Here is a 20,708-nt window from a genome sequence, read left to right as displayed (position 1 = left end):
ACAGGAAAAAATACGCAGGAGTGTGTGAGAAACGGCCGTAAGTCTTTGAGTTTAGTCTGCTGCGTCATGTCACATTACATCTCTGAAGACGTTTCTGCATGGGTTTGGTTCTGGATGTTTTGGAGACTTGCACATGAAAGCGTGGAGAAAGCCACACAGACGTGTCTTTTAGCTGATAAATACACAGAACGAGTGATTGATTATTGATTATTCTCGACAGCTGCTCGAGGGCAGAGTGTGTATGCATCAGTTTAACAAAGTGATGGATCTCTGTGTGTGTGTGTGTGTGTGTGTGTGTGTGTGTGTGTGTGTGTTTATGTCTATCATAGGGCTGCACGGTAAATTAAACTTACACTATCATTGAGAAGGTTCATGCATTTATACTAGAAACCTGCATGAGTATCACTGCCAGTCACATTGCAGGTGTGTATTGTTGCATCGAATGGGATTTGTCCTGGTCTGATATGTGTGTGTGTGTAGTGTGTTTGTCTCACTGCAAAAAATGCTTTTCTTATTTAGTATTTTTGTCTTGTTTCCAGTCTAAACATCTAAATATTCTTAAATCAAGATGCATTTACTAGATCAGTAAAATTACATAATTTTTCTTGTTTTCTTAAAAATTAAATCTAAATGAAGAGAGTTTTTGCTTAAAACAGGCAAAATGATCTGCCAATGGGGTGAGAAAAATAATCTTACTTCTGATTGAAATCTTGTTTCTTGTTTCCGTCCCAAACAGAAATAAGATTATTTTTCTCACCCCATTGGCAGATCATTTTATGTCATTTTACTCGTCTAGTAAATGCATCTTAATGTAAGAATTTTTAGATGTTTGGACTGCAAACGAGACAAAAATACTAAGTAAGAAATGCATTTTTTGCAGTGGTTGTGTTGGTATGCGTGCAACTTTTATCCTGTTTGTGTCTGGTATCTTGCAACTGAGTGTGTGTAGTGCTCCTGTGATGGGCGTGCGTGCGTGTGTGTGTGTGTGAGAGAGAGAGAGAGAGAGAGAGAGAGAGAGAGAGAGAGAGAGAGAGAGAGAGAAAGTAAGTGTGTGTTTGCATGTGTGTGTGTGTTACTCTGTTGGTCTTATTCTCGTCGTGTCCGCAGGGGCAACAGGGAGAGCTCCAGTGATGTGTGTGTGTGTGTGTGTGTGAGAGAGCGAGAGAGCGAGAGAGCGAGCGAGAGAGAGAGTGTGTGTTTGCATGTGTGTGTGTGTTGCTCTGTTGGTCTTATTCTCGTCACGTCTGCAGGGGCAACAGGGAGAGCTCCAGTGATGTGTGTGTGACTGTGTGTTTGCATGTGTGTGTGTGTGTTGCTCTGCTGGTCTTATTCTCGTGGCGTCCGCAGGGGCAACAGGGAGAGCTCCAGTCGGGCGTCCAGCAGCCGGCAGAGCAGCACCGACTCTGATATGAAGAGCCTGGAGCCGCGGCCCTGGAGCAGCACCGACTCCGACAGCTCCAGCCGCACTCTGAGGCCTCCGGTCACCAAAGCCAGCAGCTTCAGCGGCATCTCCATCCTGACCCGCGGAGACAGCCTGGGCAGCAAGGGGTCGCAGGGCAGCGCCAGGGGCTCCCGCACAGGTGACACACACACACACACGCACACATAATCACTCACTCAATCACTCACTCACTCACACACTCACTCACACACTCACTCACACACTCACTCACTCACTCACTCACTCACTCACTCACTCACACTCACTCACTCAATCACACACACACACACACACACACTCACTCACTCACTCACTCACTCACTCACTCACACACACACTCACTCACTCACTCACACACACTCACTCACACACACTCACTCACTCACTCAATCACTCACTCACACACACACACACACACACACACACACTCACTCACTCACTCACTCACTCACACACACGCACACATACTCACTCACTCACTCACTCACACTCACACACACACTCACTCACTCACTCACTCACTCACACACTCACTCACTCACTCACACTCACTCACTCACTCAATCACTCACTCACACACACACACACTCACTCACTCACTCACTCACACTCTCACACACACACACACACACACACACTCACTCACTCACTCACACACTCACACACTCACTCACTCACACTCACTCACTCACTCACTCACTCACACACACACACACACACACACACACACACTCACTCACTCACTCACTCACTCACTCACACACACACACACACACACACACACACACACACACACACACACACACACACACACACACACACACACACACACACACACACACACACACACACAGCTGAATGTGCTCGAGAAGCAGCTCATGTCAAAGAACAAGATATACCGGTGCAAAGAGCACATGTATCTCTTATATAATATAAACTAAATAAATATTTTTTATTTATTTTCTCCAAAGAGTATTTTCTGTATGTATATATATAATAATCAATAATCATACACATCAATGGACATCAATAATCAATAATCACACTCATCAATGGTCCTCTGTCCTCTTCCCAGGTCTTCCCACAATGGTTCCGGATCTCTGTGCTCCAGCTCCGCCGGGCCGCGGTCTCCTGCCCTGTCCCCCAAACTGCCCCCCCGCGGGCCCTCAGAGCGTGAGCCAGCCTGCCCCCCCTCCGCTGCTGCCCACGCCCTCACACACACACACACACACCATCAGCGCACACAATCACATGATGCCTCAGGTGAGTAAAGCATGCGTCACACTCTCAGATGCTCAAACGTACAGAAAGTGTTGAATCGCAATACTTAAAGGCTTAGTTCACCCAAAAATGTAAATTGTGTGATTAATTCCTCCTGTGGTTGGACAGCCGTCAGACCATTGGTATTCCGGCTGTTCCTTTGTGTCGTTCTAAAATGCTTCTTCTGCTCACACTGTCAGTATCTGTAACTAATGGCAGATGCATGTCAGTTCTCAGCTCTTCATCTGGTTTCCTCCTCTCTTCCTCTCTTCCCCTGTTCTCTGTGTCTCTGCAGCCGTCTGCGCAGGCTGTGTCTTATTCAAACCCTTCGTGCCCTCAGGTCATCCTGCCTGTGTCTCCTTCCCAGCAGTTCAACATGGTACTTCAACACCGCTCCTCTCGCTCCGGCATCTTTCCCCTCATTCCCCTCGCCCGCTCCCTCTGGATCTTCTTATTTTGAGCTTTTGATAGGATGTACAAATGTTTGTGGGGGTTTTTTCCCACTGGTTTTGAGGGGAAAATCTCTCTGAAGTGCCTATGATATTCTATACAATAACTATTAATAAAGAGATTAGAAATGGTAAATAAATATGAAATATTTAAAATATGTAGTAATAATATATATATATATATATATATATATATATATATATATATATATATATATATATATATATATATATATATATATATATATATGTGTTATGTATATGTATTTATTTAAAAAAATTATAAATATTTAGAATTACATTAAAATAATATTATTTATACGCACACATTAATTAAAAAAAATCTTTAAAAAATCTTTTGTTATTAAATACTATTAATCATGATATATTTAATTATTTAAAAAATGTGTCTATATATATATAATTAAAGTATTATTATTTAAAAGTATTATTCAGATACATTTAAAAAGAACACGCATTATATGCATGTATTGTAATTTAAACGCATGTTTTTCAATTAAATGTGAAATTTAAAATTATTTAAATATATTTTAATATTGTGTGTGTGTATATATATATATATATATATATATATATATATATATATATATATATATATATATATAGCATACAGTATTTAGACCCCTTTTAATTTTCCCCTCTGTTATATTGCAGCCATTTGCTTAAATCACTTAAGTTCTTTTTTTTCTCATTAATGTACACACACCACCCCATATTGAAAAACACAGAATTGTTGACATTATTACAGATTTATTAAAAAAGACAAACTGAAATATCACTTGGTCCTCAGCATTCAGACCCTTTTCTCTGTATTTAGCAGAAGCACCTTTTGATCTAATAAAGCCATGAGTCTTTTTGGGAAAGATGCAACAAGTTTTCCACCGCTGGATTTGGGGATCCTCTGCCATTCCTCCTGCAGATCCTCTCCAGTTCTGTCAGGATGGATGGTAAACGTTGGTGGACAGCCATGTTCAGGTCTCTCCAGAGATGCTCAATTGGGTTTAAGTCAGGGCTCTGGCTGGGCCATTCAAGAACAGTCACGGAGTTGTTGTGAAGCCACTCCTTCGTTATTTTAGCTGTTTGCTTCGGGTCATTGTCTTGCAAAGGTGAACCTTCGGCCCAGTCTGAGGTCTTGAGGTCTTGAGCACTTTGGAGAAGGTTTTCGTCCAGGATATATCCCTGTACTTGGCCGCATTCACCTTCCCTCGATTGCAGCCAGTCGTCTTGTCCCTGCAGCTGAAAAACACCCCCACAGCATTATGCTGCCACCACCATGCTTCACTGTTGGGACTGTATTGGACAGGTGAATTTTTTCTCCTCACATACCGCTTAGAATAAAGGCCAAAAAGTCCTATCTTGGTCTAATCAGACCAGAGAATCTTATTTCTCACCATCTTGGAGTCTTTCAGGTGTTTTTTTAGCAAACTTTCATGTGTCTTGCACTGAGGAGAGGCTTCCATCAGCCACTCTGCCATATAGCCCCGACTGGTGGAGGGCTGTAGTGATGGTCGACTTTCTACAATTGTCTGCATCTCTGGAGCTCAGCCACAGTGATCTTTGGGTTCTTCTTTACCTCTCTCACCAAAGATCTTCTCCACTGATAGCTCAGTTTGCTCGGCCAGCTCTAGGAAGGGTTCTGGTCATCCCAAACGTCTTCCATTTAAGGATTATGGAGGGCACTGTGCTATTAGGAACCTTAAGTGCAGCAGAAATGTTTTTGTAACCTTGTCCAGATCTCTGCCTTGCCACAATTCTGTCTCTGAGCTCCTCAGGCAGTTCCTTTGACCTCATGATTCTCATTTGCTCTGACATGCACTGTGAGCTGTAAGGTCTGATATAGACAGGTGTGTGGCTTTCCTAATCAAGTCCAATCAGTATAATCAAACACAGCTGGACTCAAATGAAGCATCTCAAGGATGATCAGAAGAAATGGACAGCACTGAGTTTAATATACGAGTGTCACAGCAAAGGGTCTGAATACTGAGGACCACGTGATATTTTTCTTTTTTAATAAATCTGCAAAAATGTCAACAATTCTGTGTTTTTCTGTCAATATGGGGTGGTGTGTGTACATTAATGAGAAAAAAAATAACTTAAAGGATTTCAGCAAATGGCTGCAATATAACAGAGGGAATAATTTAAGGGGGTCTGAATACTTTCTGTACCCACTGTATATGAATGTATTGTAATTTAAATAGTCTTAAAAAACTGTAATTTAAATATGAAATATTTAAAATGATTTAAATATATTTTAATATTTATGATTTTAATATATTTTATCTCTCTCTCTCTCTCTCTCTTTCTCTCTCTCTCTCTCTCTCTCTCTCTCTCTCTCTCTCTCTCTCTCTCTCTCTCTCTCTCTCTCTCTCTCTCTCTCTCTCTCTCTCTCTCTCTCTCTCTCTCTCTCTCTCTCTCTCTCTCTCTCTCTCTCTCTCTCTCTCTCTCCAGGGTGATGAGTTGACTGCCGGTTTCGGGCAGATGTCTCTAAGCCGTCAGAGCTCCAGCGAGGCTCCAGAGCCGCCCAGCCTATACCAGCCTCCGCCCGCCGTATTATCCCAGCATCCTCCACCGCAGCCCAGCTACATCATGCCCCCGCCGCCCTCTGGATACCAGCCCGCCGCTCCACACACACACCCGCCTCCACCACCACCGCCTCCATCACAGCCCATCCTGCAGACCGCACCGCCCGCTCAGGGCTACATGCAGCCGCCACCTCCGCCCCAGCAGGTACAACACACACAACCTGTCACGAGATTATTATTATTAAATCGATCAAAGTGGCTGTAAAGCCATTTATAATGTTATAAAAGATACTGTTTCTAAGAAATGCTGTTCTTTTGAACTTTCTATTCTTTAGAGCAGGGGTCGGGAACCTTTTTTGACTAAAGAGCCATTTTTTTCATTTTTAGTTAAAGCAGCACTAGGTAACTTTTCAACCTTCATAATATATTTTCAAGACTCTTGTGATGATAAATCGACTTACAATAGGTTGAATGACACGTCTGCCGTAGCCTGACGGGGTCTGTATCGTTTTTAATCGTACTTTTAAACTTCGGGTTTCGGGTAGTAACCCGAGAACAAAAAGAACTACAAAATTCGACTGCTTTACGGCATATACGTCACTTCCACCAACACACACACTTCCTTACATTCGGATGTGCGAGCCCAACTGTGTTCGTCGGATAATATAGTCATGTCCGAAGCAGCACAGACACATAAGAAAGAAAAGGTTTTGTTGTAGGAAAGCAATAAAAGGAAACGAGAGAGTGCTGTGATTAAAGGCAGGACGAGGATCAACATGTGACCAGCGTTTGCTCGTCGGCGTGAGCTGAAGGAGGCGTGCCCTACCGATGCTGTCCTGCTTGTTACGGTGATTACCGACCACTCAAACACTGAACTGAAGGATCATATAGATTCTGGAAAACGCTAACCAATAGACTACTATAATGGCGCTGGCTTGTAAACGTGAGCGTCGTGATTATTTGGCGTTTGAAAAAAATAAAACTGACATGCTGAAGCATAAGCCACTGACTGTACCTGGGATGAAGACATTTCCCACGCGCCGCCAGAAGAACACCTGCATGTGAACTCCTCCTGCAGTGTTCAGGGGAACTGTTAGTGCTGCACCGACCCGCGGGACGCTTTTATGAAGTTATTTGGACCGCCCCGCACTACTGGATATATTTTTACAACCCGCCCCGCACCCGCGACCATTAAATAGACACACGGGGTCCGCGGGTTATGAGACGACCCGCGCATCACTAGCTCAGGGCTATCAGGTTGAAATGAAATGGGGCGGCAGTGGCTCAGTGGTTCATGTAGGTTGTCTACCAACTGAAAGGTTGGTGGTTCAATCCCCGGTTCCACCTGACCAAGTGTCGAAGTGTCCATGAGCAAGACACCTAACCCCAGCTGCTCCCGATGAGCTGGATGGCGCCTTACATGGCTGACACCGCCGTCGGTGTATGAATGGGTGAATGTGAGACAAAAATGTAAAGCGCTTTGGATAAAAGCGCTATATAAATGCAGTCCATTTACCATCAATCATTTATTGGTAAAGGGTGAGAGACCTTGCGAGCCATATGATTTTTGCCAAAGAGCCAGGTTTGGCTCACGAGCCATAGGTTCCCGACCCCTGCTTTAAAGAATCCTGAGAAATAAAATGCATCAGTTTCCACCGAAATATGAGCACTGATAATAATAATCATAAATGCGTGTTGATCATCAAATCCTCAAATGAGAATGATTAGTGAAGGATCTTTACTATATATTCACATGGAGTATATATACACTGGAGGAATATTTCACTGTTTTACTGGATTTATGATAAACACAGCCTTAGTATAAAACAGCTATTTTAAATTATAATATTTCAACATTTTTACTGTATTTTTGGTCAAATAAATGCAGCCTTGGTATAAAACAGCTATTTTAAATCATCATAATATTTCTAAATTTTTACTGTATTTTCTATAGAAATATGCAGCCTTGGTATAAAACAGCTATTTTAAATCATAATAATATTTCTAAATGTTTACTGTATTTTCTATAAAAATATGCAGCCTTGGTATAAAACAGCTATTTTAAATCATCATAATATTTCTAAATTTTTACTGTATTTTCTATAAAAATATGCAGCCTTGGTATAAAACAGCTATTTTAAATCATAATAATATTTCAACATTTTTATTGTATTTTTGGTCAAATAAATGCAGCCTTGGAATAAAACAGCTATTTTAAATTGCATTAATATTTCACAATTTTTTCTGTACTTTTATCTTTCAAAAACATAAAACCCAAACTTTTGAACAGTAGTGTATTTCACCAAAACAGAAACAAGCATTAATACACATGCTTTCTTCTCAGTCCCGTAGCTTCATCTCCTGCCGCTCTGAATCATGTTTGTGTTGCTTTATTATCATCATCTTTAAAAACAAATCACCGGCTGTGAAATGTGTGCAATCCCGAGGTGAAAATGGTAGCTGTAATTTCCCATGTAAAATATTAGCAGCCTCTCTGATGAGGGAACGGGCAGTTGGCACACCGGTGATGAAAACTTTACTTAGACAACTTCAGTGTGAGAGCAATGCTAGGTGTGATTGTTGTGGGATGTTTGTGAAGATGTGCTATAATCACACAAATGATGCTGTTAGGGGGTGTTTAATTGTTTAGGGTTAACCAGCGGATGTAAAAACGTTCCTCTTTAATACAGACTTCATCTCTCTGACTGCTCACAGCAACTGAGTGAGCTAAATCTGACTAAACATCCTCATGTGGACGATAAAATAAGAGTAGAAAAAGTAGATACGTGTTGTATCAAATCACCATGATCAAACAAAGGCTGCGATTTAATTCAATTGTTAATGGGATTAATGTGAAATTTATGTAATTAATTAGTTCGGGTAGTTCGGGTCATCAAATCTCTGAGTTTGAAATGCGTTTGGGAACTTTCACATCATTTTTTAACATTTTTTGTGTGCAGAAGTTTACAGCATTTCACCGACAATCTGCCAAAATACCGGCTTGAGGATTAGAATATTTGAACGTGATCAATATTTGTATTGTCTGACAGAAATAGTAGCTATACACAGATCAGGCATAACATTATGACCACCTTCCTAATATTGTGTTTGTCCCCCTTTTGCCGACCCGTCGACAGAGGTCACATGACTTGACTTGAGTCAGACTTGAGACATTTTAGGACTTGAGACTTGCTTGACAAATATTAAATATTAAATAACTTTAGAGAGCATGCTAACGGAGACAGTCTTGGATGAACATCTAAAGGTGCTACGGCAAGTTTTCATGGTAAACAGTTACTCACGGATCACCACACACCTGCCTCATACTCTCACTCAGTGTTGCCAGATTGGGCGGGTTTCCTGAAGCATTTGTGCTTTGTGTCAGGAGCATTATCCTGCTGGAAGAGCCACAGCCACCAGAATACCGTTTCCATCAAAGGCTGAACATGGTCTCAGCAATGCTTAGGTAGGTGGAGCGTGTCAAAGTAACATCCACATGGATGGAGGACCCAAGGTTTCCCAGCAGAACATTGGCCAAAGCATCACACTGCCTCCGCCGGCTCGCCTTCTTCCCATAGTGCATCCTGGGGCCATGTGTTCCCCAGGTAAGCCACACACACACACACACACCCGGCCATCCACGTGATGTAGAAGAACACGTGACTCCTCAGACCAGGCCACCTTCTTCCATTGCTCCGTGGTCCAGTTCTGATGCTCACGTGCCACTGTTGGTGCTTTCGGCGGGGTCAGGGGTCAGAGGTCACTCTGACTGGTCCGTACGCCTCAAACTGAGCTGCTCTGTGTATTCTGACAGCTTTCTATCAGAACCAGCATTAACTTCTGGAGCAGTTTGAGCTCCAGTAGCTCGTCTGTTTGATCGGACCCCACGGGCCAGCCTTCGCTCCCCACGGTCATCAATGAGCCTTGGCCGCCCATGACCCTGTGGCCGGTTCTCCACTGGTCCTTCCTTGGAGCACTTTTGATAGATACTGACCACTGCAGACCGGGAACAGCCCACAAGAGCTGCAGTTTTGGAGATGCTCTGACCCAGTCGTCTAGCCGTCACAATCTGGCCAAACTCGCTCAAATCCTTACGCTTGCCCATTTCTCCTGCTTCACACACATCAACTCTGAGGACTAAATGTTCACTTGCTGCCTAATATATCCCACCCACTAACAGGAGCCGTGATGAAGAGATCATCAGTGATATTCACAGAAAACTATTGAAGGAAATTAAACTTCCCCATTTACAAAAATAGCCATTGCTGCATGATTATTAAATATAGACCATTTATTTATTGAATAGCCAGCGAAATTACTACTGTGTGATATAATTGATAAAATGACTGATGCTGTTATTAGATTTTGGTCCTTGCGCCCACTCCTGTTATAAACAGGGAATCAGTCTTCACAATCCAGCAGAACAAGCAGCACATCAAATTCGTGTGTGTGTGTGGGCATGTTTTTGTTACATATGAGGACACAGATGTGTATAATGCCATGGGTATGACACAGGTATTACAGGAGAGGGTGAAATATGAGGACATTACCCATGGCCCCACTTTACAAAAGGCTTATAAATCACACAGGAGGAGTTTTTATGAGAAAGTAAAAATGCAGAATGTTTCCTGTGATGGGTAGGTTTAGGGGCTGTGTGTGTGTGTGTGTGTGTGTGTCTGTGTCTGTGTCTGTGTCTGTGTGTGTGTGTGTGTGTGTGTGATGGGTAGGTTTAGGGGCAGTGTAAGGGGATAGAAAATACGGTTTGTACAGTATAAAAACCATTATGCCTATGGAATGTCCCCACATTTCACACAAACAAACGTAAGATATTAAGATAACGGTGTGCAGTGTGTTCATCAGCCTCTCCTCTCTCAGATCCAGGTCCAGTATTATTCCACCGCAGGACAATATCCAAACTCCGGCCCGCAGTTCCGCTCCATCTCTCACCAGGTGTCGTTTCCCACACAGAGATCCCAGCCGCTTCCTCCTCCGCCTCAGCCCTCCGGTCAGTGTGGCATCACTTCCTGTTGTGTGTGCTTTCAGAGCTAACTTCACCCTGCCTACACATCATATTATCCTCCCTGAGTGTTGTAATTCTCATATAAAGTAATAACTATTAAACAAATGTCCAAATTATGTTGAGTCAAAATTATGAGGTAAAAAGTTTTAATTGAGATGAATGTAAAAAATGACATCATATGTACTTAATTATAAGATACATGAAATTGACCAATTAAAATTATGAGACTAAAGCCAAATAGTCATAGTCTTTCAATGTTTAAATTGCTTTGTGTTTACATTTTTTATTATTATTAAGATAAATGTCCAAATTATTACAAATTGAAATTGATAGTTATAAGTATTATATAAATATGACACATTTCTGTGACATACAAATTGACAGTCAAAATTATTATATCAAAGCTACACTGTGTAACTTTTTTAGTTTATTCTTAGCTAAAAACTCTTAGTTCTCTCAAAGATATATGTGCTCATTAATGTATATTTACTTCTTTCAAGTAATAAAGTATTCTCGTAAGTTTATAATATGCTGTTGAAAACACATACGGGTGAGGGGTTCGAATGCCGGCCGCCATGTTGCTCCTCCATCTTGAAAGTACAGTAGCCAAAGAGGGACATACCCGTAAATTCAAGCTTCGCCTTTCGCGTTTTAACACTCGATGGCACCTTGTCGAATGTGAAGAGGGGGATTGCCGTGTTAATCTTGGACTAAATCGGCCACCGTAGGAGTTGAAACGAAATCAGAATTGAGAGGAACAGAAACTAATATTCACTGGATGGTCATAAACCTTTACACCGCTAGATGGGGGAAAATATCACACAGTGGAGCTTTAAATCATTTGTTTATAGTGACAAATCGAATTTGTGTTTAAAAAGTCAAATTTATGAATTTGAAAAGTCATAATTGACATCAAAACATCACAATATTGAAATAAAATATTTAGTTCAGTTCAAGATAGTTAACAAATTGAAATTGATTTCAAAAAGTAACAATTATAAAATCAAAGTTCATAAGAGAGTTCAAATTGACACAAAGTATGATTAAAGTAAAAAAATGATGGCTTAGTATCATAATTTTGATGCTTTATGTTTAAATTATGACCATTTCAAGTCATTATTTTGATACGGTGAGCGGTTGTGCTGGATGTTTTGTTTTGCAGCTCCGCTCCAGCCCATGATGGCCAATCAGCAGCCGGCGTTCCAGAGCATGATGGGAGTTCAGCCGCCTCAGAGCAACAGCATGATGAGCTCGCAGCGGCCGGGCATTAACACACAGATGCAGAGCATGATGGTCCAGTACCCGCCCATGCCCTCCTATCAGGTGTGTGTGTGTGTGTGTGGATGTGTGCGTGATGGGTAGGTTTAGGGGATAGAAAATATCATTAACCTGATATAAAATCAATGGAAGTCAATGTAATGTCCTCACTAATATACTGAAACAAACATGTGTGTGTGGGAGATGAATAGGGTTAGGGGCAGGGGCTGTGTGTGTGTGTGTGTGTGTGTGTGTGTGTGTGTGTGTGTGTGTGTGTGTGTGTGTGTGTGTGTGTGTGTGTGTGTGTGTGATACGTAGGTTTAGGGGCAGGGGCTGTTTGTGTGTGTGTGTGATGGGTAGGTTTAGGGACAGGGGCTGTGTGTGTGTGTGTGTGTGTGTGATACGTAGGTTTAGGGGCAGGGGCTGTTTGTGTGTGTGTGTGATGGGTAGGTTTAGGGGCAGTGTAAGGGGATAGAAAATACGGTTTGTACAGTATAAAAACCATTACGCCTATGAAATGTCCCTACATTTCACAAAAACAAATGTGTGTGTGTGTGCATCTGTGACTGACAGCTCCACTGTGTGCCTTCGCAGGTTCCTGTAGCCAATGAGAGTCAGTCTGTGGTGCAGCAGCAATACCAGCAGCCCGTCATGGTGCCCGTCAGCCAATCAGTGCAGGGAGCAATGCCCGCCGCGCCCATGCCCGTCTACTACAGCGTGCTGACACCCACACAACAGAACAGCACAAGGTACACACACACACACTGACGCTAGCCAATCATAACAGTGGCCGAGCCGTAAGCCCATATCTGTCACCCCCATTTTTAAGAATAGATGTAAAAAAATGCTCTGTCCAAACTTAAATTAATTAAACAATGCTTGGAATAAAGACCTGAGTTTGGTCTTGTTTAAAGACACTTGCAGATTATTGCACAAACACTCTCTCTCTCTCTTGCTCACACACACACACACACACACACACACACACACACACACACACACACACACACACACACACTCTCTCTCTCTTTCTCTCTTTGTGTCTCACACACAGTTTCTTAGGAAGTGACTATTTTGTTCTCTTGACAGTTTTGAATGGAAGAACCTCTTTTTTGTTTGTAACTTGATTTGTGTGTGTGTGTGTGTGTTTCAGTCCATCTGTGGGTTACCTGCAGCCGCCCACTTCAGATCAGTACCAGATGACCCAGTCTGCCTCGCCCTGCAGCCCACAGCCAATACAACAGCAGTATTCAGGTATCCCACAACCACCGGGACACAGACAAGTCAACTTTATTTATATCGCTCTTCTCCAACGCCGATTTTGTCAAAGCAGCTTCACAGTGTCAAACAGGACAATACTGCAGCAGAATTAGATTCGTCTGTACAGTCGTTCTGGTGATGTCATCAGCTCATTTCAATTCATCATAGAGCGACAATGTGGGCAGATCAGTGATAAAGATGATACAGTTCATTAACGTAACAATTTTATTTGGATATTTAGTTGAAAACTTTAGTGTCCCCAACTGAGCAAGCCAAGCCGAAGGCGACCAAAGGAACCCAAACTCCAACAGAGCCACAATGGAGAAAAATAAACCTTGGGAGAAACTACACTGCAAAAAATGCTCTTCTTACTCAGTATTTTTGTCTTGTTTCTAGTCTAAATATCTAAAAATTCTTACATTAAGAAACATTTACTAGACACGGACAATTATTGTCTTGTTTTGGGGGAAAATAACTCAAAATGAAGAGAGTTTTTGCTTAAAATAAGATAAATAATCTGCCAATGGGGTGAGAAAAATAATCTTGTTTTCTGTTTGAATTAAGATTATTTTTCTCACCCCATTGGCAGATTATTTATCTTATTTTAAGCAAAAACTCTCTTCATTTTGAGTTATTTTTCCCAAAACAAGACAATAATTTTTGCTTGTCTAGTAAATACTTCTAGTTTTAAGAATTGTTAGATGTTTGGACTCGAAACAAGACAAAAATACTGAGTAAGAAGAGCATTTGTTGCAGTGTGTGTCAGTTCTCCTCTGGCCTATTAACAATCAGTCTATGATTATTATTCTGGCAACCTTATAGGTCAGAAATCATATTAGATCGGAATATTCATTTAAGAGACGGGTTTATTGAGGATGACGTGTCTTGATTGTAGTCGGAGTCGCAGCAGTTATATTGGAGTCCAGAGTAATGGACAGATTTGTGTTGCAGGAGTCCCGCCTCCCGGTCCCAGTGTGATGGTAATGCAGCTCAGTGTTCCCAATGGGCCGCAGCCGACCCAGAATCCTCCACTGGTGCAGTGGAACCCCTGCAAATACTACAGCATGGAGCAGAGACCCAGCAAACCCGAGCAGCAGGTGCGTCACACAGCATTCGTGGAAGCGTTTGGTCTGTCAGGATGACCCGCGTGTCTAATCGCAACATAACATCATTGCGTAAACATACACGCCACTTTCTAAAGCCAAGCCGGAAAACGAACCATTATGTGTGTGTGTGTGTGTGTGTGTCCACAATCTAAATGGATTTATAAACATACTAAATTATACTTTTTAAAAAAAATGTAAAAATGCAGAATGTTTCCTGTGATGGGTAGGTTTAGGGGCTGTGTGTGTGTGTGTGTGTGTGTGTGTGTGTGTGTGTGTGTGTGTGTGTGTGTGTGTGTGTGTGTGTGTGTGTGTGTGTGTGTGTGTGTGTGTGTGTGTGCTTGTTTTTGTGACATATCAGGACAAAAATGTGTATAATAACATGTGTATGACACAGGTATTACAGAAAATGGTGACATATCAGGACATTACCCCATGTCCCCACTTTTCAAAATGCTTATAAATCACACAGGAGGAGTTTTTTTGAAAAAGTAAAAATGCAGAATGTTTCCTGTGATGGGTAGGTTTAGGGATAGGGGCAGTGTAAGGGGATAGAAAGTACGGTTTGTACAGTATAAAAACCATTACGCCTATGGAATGTCCCCACAATTCACAAAAACAAACATGTGTGTGTGTGTGATGGGTAGGTTTAGGGGCTGTGTGTGCATGTGTGTGTGATGGGCAGGTTTAGGGGCTCTGTGTGTGTGTGTGATGTGTAGGGGTATAGTTTGTACAGTGGAAAATCCATTATGCCTATGGAAAGTCCCTACAATTCACAAAAACACAATGTGTGTGTTTAAATTAACACGCAATCGCAAGGTAATGTAAGTCAACGGAGCCCTAACAGCGTTGATAAACACGCTAAAAAGTTATTATGCGCCTTGATATCACGCCAAAATGGCAAACGAATTGGCAGATCATACATACACCATTTCATGAGATCAATCTGCTAATCATATCGTGTGTGTGTGTGTGTGTCCACAATGTCAATGGATTTATAAACATACTAAATTATGTTTTTTTGAAAATGTAAAAAATGCAGAATGTTTCTTGTGATAGGTAGGTTTTGTGTGTGTGTGTGTGTGTGTGTGTGTGTGTGTGTGAGAGAGAGATAGGTAGGTTTAGGGGTAGGGTTATTTAATTTGATTGGTAACAGGCAATGCTAGTATGATTGCCACACTAATCGTGTGTGTGTGTGTGTGTGTAGGTCAGCAGCCCGCTGGCGTCTCCCACACAGTCTCCTGCACCTTCTCCATCTGGCAGTGTGAGCTCTGTGTGTCCGGGTCTCGGCCCGCTGCCTCTCATCTCTCAGTTCCCTCGGCCCGGTGGACCAGCACAAGGTACACACTCTCATTATTACATCATACAAGTATACAAGAGATCAAATCTGACATGCTTATGGGCCCTTACATCGCGTCATTTTTCTGTCCACACTGAAAGCAAAATGCATATCAGGGCTCGACATTAAAGGGTTAGTTCACCCAAAAATGAAATGTCTGTCATTAACTCCTCTCCCTAATGTCGCTCCACACCCGTAAGACCTCCGTTCATCTTCACACACAGTTTAAGATATTTTATATTTAGTCCGAGAGCGTATGCAAGTGTATGCACACTATACTGTCCATGTCCAGAAAGGGAATAAAAACATCATCACAGTAGTCCATATGAGACATCAGTGGGTTAATTAGAGTCTCTTGAAGCATCCAAAATACATTTATATTAGTAATATAAAGTAAATATATAGTGAGGTAGTGAGTGTGTGAGTGTGTGATTGAGTGTGAGTGTGTGATTGTGTGAGTGTGTGTGAGTGTGTGTGAGTGTGTGTGTGTGTGTGTGTGTGTGTGTGTGTGTGTGTGTGTGTGAGTGTGTGAGTGTGTGAGTGTGTGAGTGAGTGAGTGAGTGAGTGAGTGTCCGTCCTACTGCCCCAGTGACCTGACTGTGTTGCCGTTGACCATCACTGAGTGTGTGTGTGTGTCTCAGCAGATGGGCGCTACTCTTTGCTGGGGCAGCCGCTGCAGTACAGCCTGTGTCCTCCTCCCATCATGCACAACCACAACCAGTCCTCTTACAGCTCCCATCAGGTACAGCTGTGTGTGTTTTTGAATGGTAGCGTATGAGTGAAAATCTCATATATTTCCCTTAAATGATCTTGTTTATATCCTGGTTTAAAATGGTTTATGAATCTCATATGTTCAGTGTGAGCTCAGATGTTTGGATCCCACAGTTCCTCTTCATCATGTGTGTGTCTCCTCAGAATCAGAGTGTGATGAAGCACGGAGCACGGGGGAAAAGACAGACGCTCAAATCTGCCTCTACAGACCTGGGAACTACTGATGTGGGTAAGATAAAAATGAAAAATGTAAAATGTAAGTGACTTTAAGTGGACTATTGTAATGCTCTCCTAGCTGGCCTTCCAGCATGCACTATCAAACCAACTGATCCAGAATGAGAGTGGCGAGAGTGGTCTTTAACGAGCCGAAGAGAGCGCTATCACGCCACGCACGCACACACACATCCCAAAGAGGCATGAAATCTCTCTCACGGACCTTTTCCTGGGTCGATCCCAGGAAGCCAGACGATGTAAACATTCGGGGCTTAGCCCAAACCTAGGGGGGTCTGGGGGTATACTCCCCCGGGGAGATTTTTTTCCCATTTACATCAGCTAAATGCACTATTTTCCAGGCTGTTTGAGATAATAGAATGCCTAAAAATCTATATACTATCTGGGAAAAAGATAAGTTACTCAGTAATTTTTGTTTTTTTAAATCACCCAGTAGAGCCTACAACCTGTTTGGTATTTAACTGTTCTCCAGCTGAAGTGAATCCAAAACACCAAAAATGTTAAGGATGACTGATTTTCACCCCTGGCAAATAAAAAAGGCAACCATTATCTGACTATGTTTAAGTTAGCCTGCATAGGTGAGATTGGAATTTGGTGTAAACATCATTACTAATCTTTAGAGTTCAGTTTGGTTTACTTTGTGCTTAGCTGACAAATTTGCTATATCAGAATCCATGACCAATCAGATGTTGTATTCGGCTGCAAACTTTCACGGTTGGTTAGTTCTACAAAGGAAATGGCCATATTTGGATTAGACAGCGCTGTGTGTCAGACTGAGAGCTTTATAATGATACCAGCCATGACATGCTTCTGTGAATGGAGACGGCACGGGAGCTCGCGTTAGAGTAACTTTGGATGATTTCAGGTAGAAATCTAAAGGCGCACGGTGACAAAATATAATGAAATAACACCCTTAAATGTGTAATGTTGCCTTTTTTATTGTGACATGAAAGCTTACATGTTAAGGGAGTAAACTGACCCAAAATCTCAAAATTGACAATGTTTTCACCTGTCGTGTCTCGCCTTAATAAGTAGCCTAACACCTAACTTTAACTCGCTAGCTTCTCATGTCACTCAAGTGTTACAACAGTGGATTCACAAACCTGTAACACTTTCGTCTGACGCAGAATCTCTCTCTGGCCGGTGAGGTTTAGTGTTCCTTTTTAAAAAAATGTGTAGTGTCCATGTTAACTATAGTTCACTACGACGCCGGTGAAATACAAAAGCCCCAATCCTTGATGACAACGACGAAGAAGAAGATGTATATTCTTCTTCGTTAGTTTTTATTGGCTGTTGGCATTGGCAAACAAGCTGAATGATGTGCGATGCATTGCCGACCGCCACACACACGGTAATAGAGCTTTTGTTTCATTTTTGCCGCTCCAGACTGAAAGACTGAGAGGAAATGAAACAAAAAAAAAATTTTTTTTTTTTTTTTTTTTTTTTTTACTAAAAGATTCGGGGCTTAAGCCCAATTAGCCCCCCCCCCCCCGCTCCGCCTCTGGACTCGAGTAAATGAGCTGAGCTACTGTCCTGCTCTGCTTGTCATGGACAAGCATTAATTTCGAGCCCTGCACACACACACACACACACACACACCAGAGCCATACTCAATACTCATTTAACCCTTGAACGCCTGACGTTTCACATAATACTCAGGGAAATCTCTCTCTCAAATAAATCAATTGATTCTTCACTCAAAATATTATAAATAAAAGGATGTATATGTGTATTATGTTTTGTATCATATTTGATACATCAGGCTTTTATAGCTCATATAGTCTAATATGGATGAAAAAGTGTCAGTTTTTGTCATTCAAAACATTTTTTTACGTAAGGGATAATGTCCACCCAGCCGGTTGTTATCGCAGAATAAACCCTGACAGAGTAACAACTGTTTGGGTGGACATTATCCCGCTTATTACACAGCTACTAATTTCAAATAAATTAGTAAAAGAGCTCTTCATATATCCTTGTTGATTTGTCGATCTCTGTCTCCCTCTAGTGGTCAGTCGGGTGCTGGAGGTGACAGACCTTCCTGAGGGCATTTCCCGTCCGGAGGCGGAGAAGCTTTTCAACCAACTTTCGCTCTGCGGTGCCAAGATTCAGTGGCTGAAGGACCCTCAGTGTCCCCGGGGCCCCTGCGGCGGCGACCCCGCTCATCTTTACACCGTCGTGGCCGTATTCCCAAACACCATGGCGGCCCAGAGCGCATCCTTCAAACTCAACAACAGCGGAGCCAGTTTGTTCAAACTGCGCGCCACCAAAAAGAACTATGACTTGCGCGTGCTGGAGAGAGCGAGCTCGCAGTGAGTCGGGAGAGAGAGAGAGAGACCGCAGGAAGGCGGCAAAGGGAAGAGCTCATCCTCACCTTCCTTAGGGATCTTTTTTATTATTTTGTATCATGACCAGAAGAGCACATGTGGCACAGAAGCGTGATGCGTTGTATGTGTATCGTATGACACGCGCACACACTCAGACACAAGCAGGCGGCGAACATCAGGATCTCGTGTCGTTCCAAACCCGTATGACGGTATTTCAGTGGAGCACAAACCAAGATCCTTCTCTGAGAAAACATCAAAGTATTATTAAAGGGATAGTTCACCCAAAAATGAAGATTAGCCCATGATTTACTCTCCTTTCCTCTCCTTTCTTTCAGACGAATACAATCAGTTATATTAAAACCTAAAATTATGTCCTGGATAATCCAAGATTTATAATGGCCTGAAAAAGTGCATCTGTCCATCATAAAAGTACATCTATCCATCATAAAAGTACATCTATCCATCATAAAAGTGCATCTGTCCATCATAAAAGTACATCTATCCATCATAAAAGTGCATCTATCCATCATAAAAGTACATCTATCCATCATAAAAGTGCATCTATCCATCATAAAAGTGCATCTATCCATCATAAAAGTGCATCTGTCCATCATAAAAGTGCATCTGTCCATCATAAAAGTACATCTATCCATCATAAAAGTACATCTATCCATCATAAAAGTGCATCTGTCCATCATAAAAGTACATCTATCCATCATAAAAGTGCATCCATCCATCATAAAAGTGCATCTATCCATCATAAAAGTGCATCCATCCGTCATAAAAGTGCATCTATCCATCATAAAAGAGCATCTATCCATCATAAAAGTGCATCCATCCGTCATAAAAGTGCATCTATCCATCATAAAAGAGCATCTATCCATCATAAAAGTGCATCTATCCATCATAAAAGTGCATCCATCCGTCATAAAAGTGCATCCATCCATCATAAAAGTGCATCTATCCATCATAAAAGTGCATCTGTCCATCATAAAAGTGCATCTGTCCATCATAAAAGTGCATCTGTCCATCATAAAAGTGCATCTATCCATCATAAAAGTGCATCTGTCCATCATAAAAGTGCATCTGTCCATCATAAAAGTGCATCTGTCCATCATAAAAGTGCATCTATCCATCATAAAAGTGCATCTGTCCATCATAAAAGTGCATCTATCCATCATAAAAGTGCATCCATCCGTCATAAAAGTGCATCCATCCATCATAAAAGTGCATCCATCCATCATAAAAGTGCATCTGTCCATCATAAAAGTGCATCTGTCCATCATAAAAGTGCATCCGTCCATCATAAAAGTGCATCTGTCCATCATAAAAGTGCATCTGTCCATCATAAAAGTGCATCTATCCATCATAAAAGTGCATCCATCCGTCATAAAAGTGCATCCATCCATCATAAAAGTGCATCCATCCATCATAAAAGTGCATCTGTCCATCATAAAAGTGCATCTGTCCATCATAAAAGTGCATCTATCCATCATAAAAGTGCATCCATCCGTCATAAAAGTGCATCCATCCATCATAAAAGTGCATCCATCCATCATAAAAGTGCATCTGTCCATCATAAAAGTGCATCTGTCCATCATAAAAGTGCATCCATCCATCATAAAAGTGCATCCATCCATCATAAAAGTGCATCCGTCCATCATAAAAGTGCATCTGTCCATCATAAAAGTGCATCTGTCCATCATAAAA

The 20,708-nt window shown here is 41.9% G+C and overlaps 1 protein-coding gene across 11 annotated transcripts in view; it reads left to right on the top strand.

The window, feature by feature from the left end:
* The window catches only part of LOC137093805 (R3H domain-containing protein 2), a 142,931-nt gene extending 123,446 nt beyond the window's left edge, over window positions 1-19,485 (top strand). For 8 of the 11 annotated variants that reach the window (XM_067458700.1, XM_067458697.1, XM_067458699.1 and 5 more), the window contains 13 exons: window positions 1,348-1,580; window positions 2,517-2,704; window positions 2,997-3,080; window positions 5,620-5,898; window positions 10,569-10,698; window positions 11,876-12,036; window positions 12,565-12,719; window positions 13,124-13,224; window positions 14,182-14,327; window positions 15,541-15,673; window positions 16,314-16,414; window positions 16,588-16,672; window positions 18,680-19,484. In XM_067458700.1, the coding sequence (XP_067314801.1) occupies window positions 1,348-1,580; window positions 2,517-2,704; window positions 2,997-3,080; window positions 5,620-5,898; window positions 10,569-10,698; window positions 11,876-12,036; window positions 12,565-12,719; window positions 13,124-13,224; window positions 14,182-14,327; window positions 15,541-15,673; window positions 16,314-16,414; window positions 16,588-16,672; window positions 18,680-18,987 (2,104 nt within the window). In that variant the 3' untranslated portion in view covers window positions 18,988-19,484. Of the gene's footprint in view, window positions 1-1,347; window positions 1,581-2,516; window positions 2,705-2,996; window positions 3,081-5,619; window positions 5,899-10,568; window positions 10,699-11,875; window positions 12,037-12,564; window positions 12,720-13,123; window positions 13,225-14,181; window positions 14,328-15,540; window positions 15,674-16,313; window positions 16,415-16,587; window positions 16,673-18,679 lie in introns of all 11 variants that reach the window. The other 3 variants (XM_067458704.1, XM_067458707.1, XM_067458708.1) reach the window with 3 other exon arrangements.
* The last annotated feature ends 1,223 nt before the right edge of the window (window positions 19,486-20,708 follow it).

The sequence above is a fragment of the Pseudorasbora parva genome, chromosome 12 (assembly GCF_024679245.1).
Source record: "Pseudorasbora parva isolate DD20220531a chromosome 12, ASM2467924v1, whole genome shotgun sequence".
Classification (NCBI taxonomy): Eukaryota; Metazoa; Chordata; class Actinopteri; order Cypriniformes; family Gobionidae; genus Pseudorasbora; species Pseudorasbora parva.
This window is presented reverse-complemented; position numbering and strand designations above follow the sequence as displayed.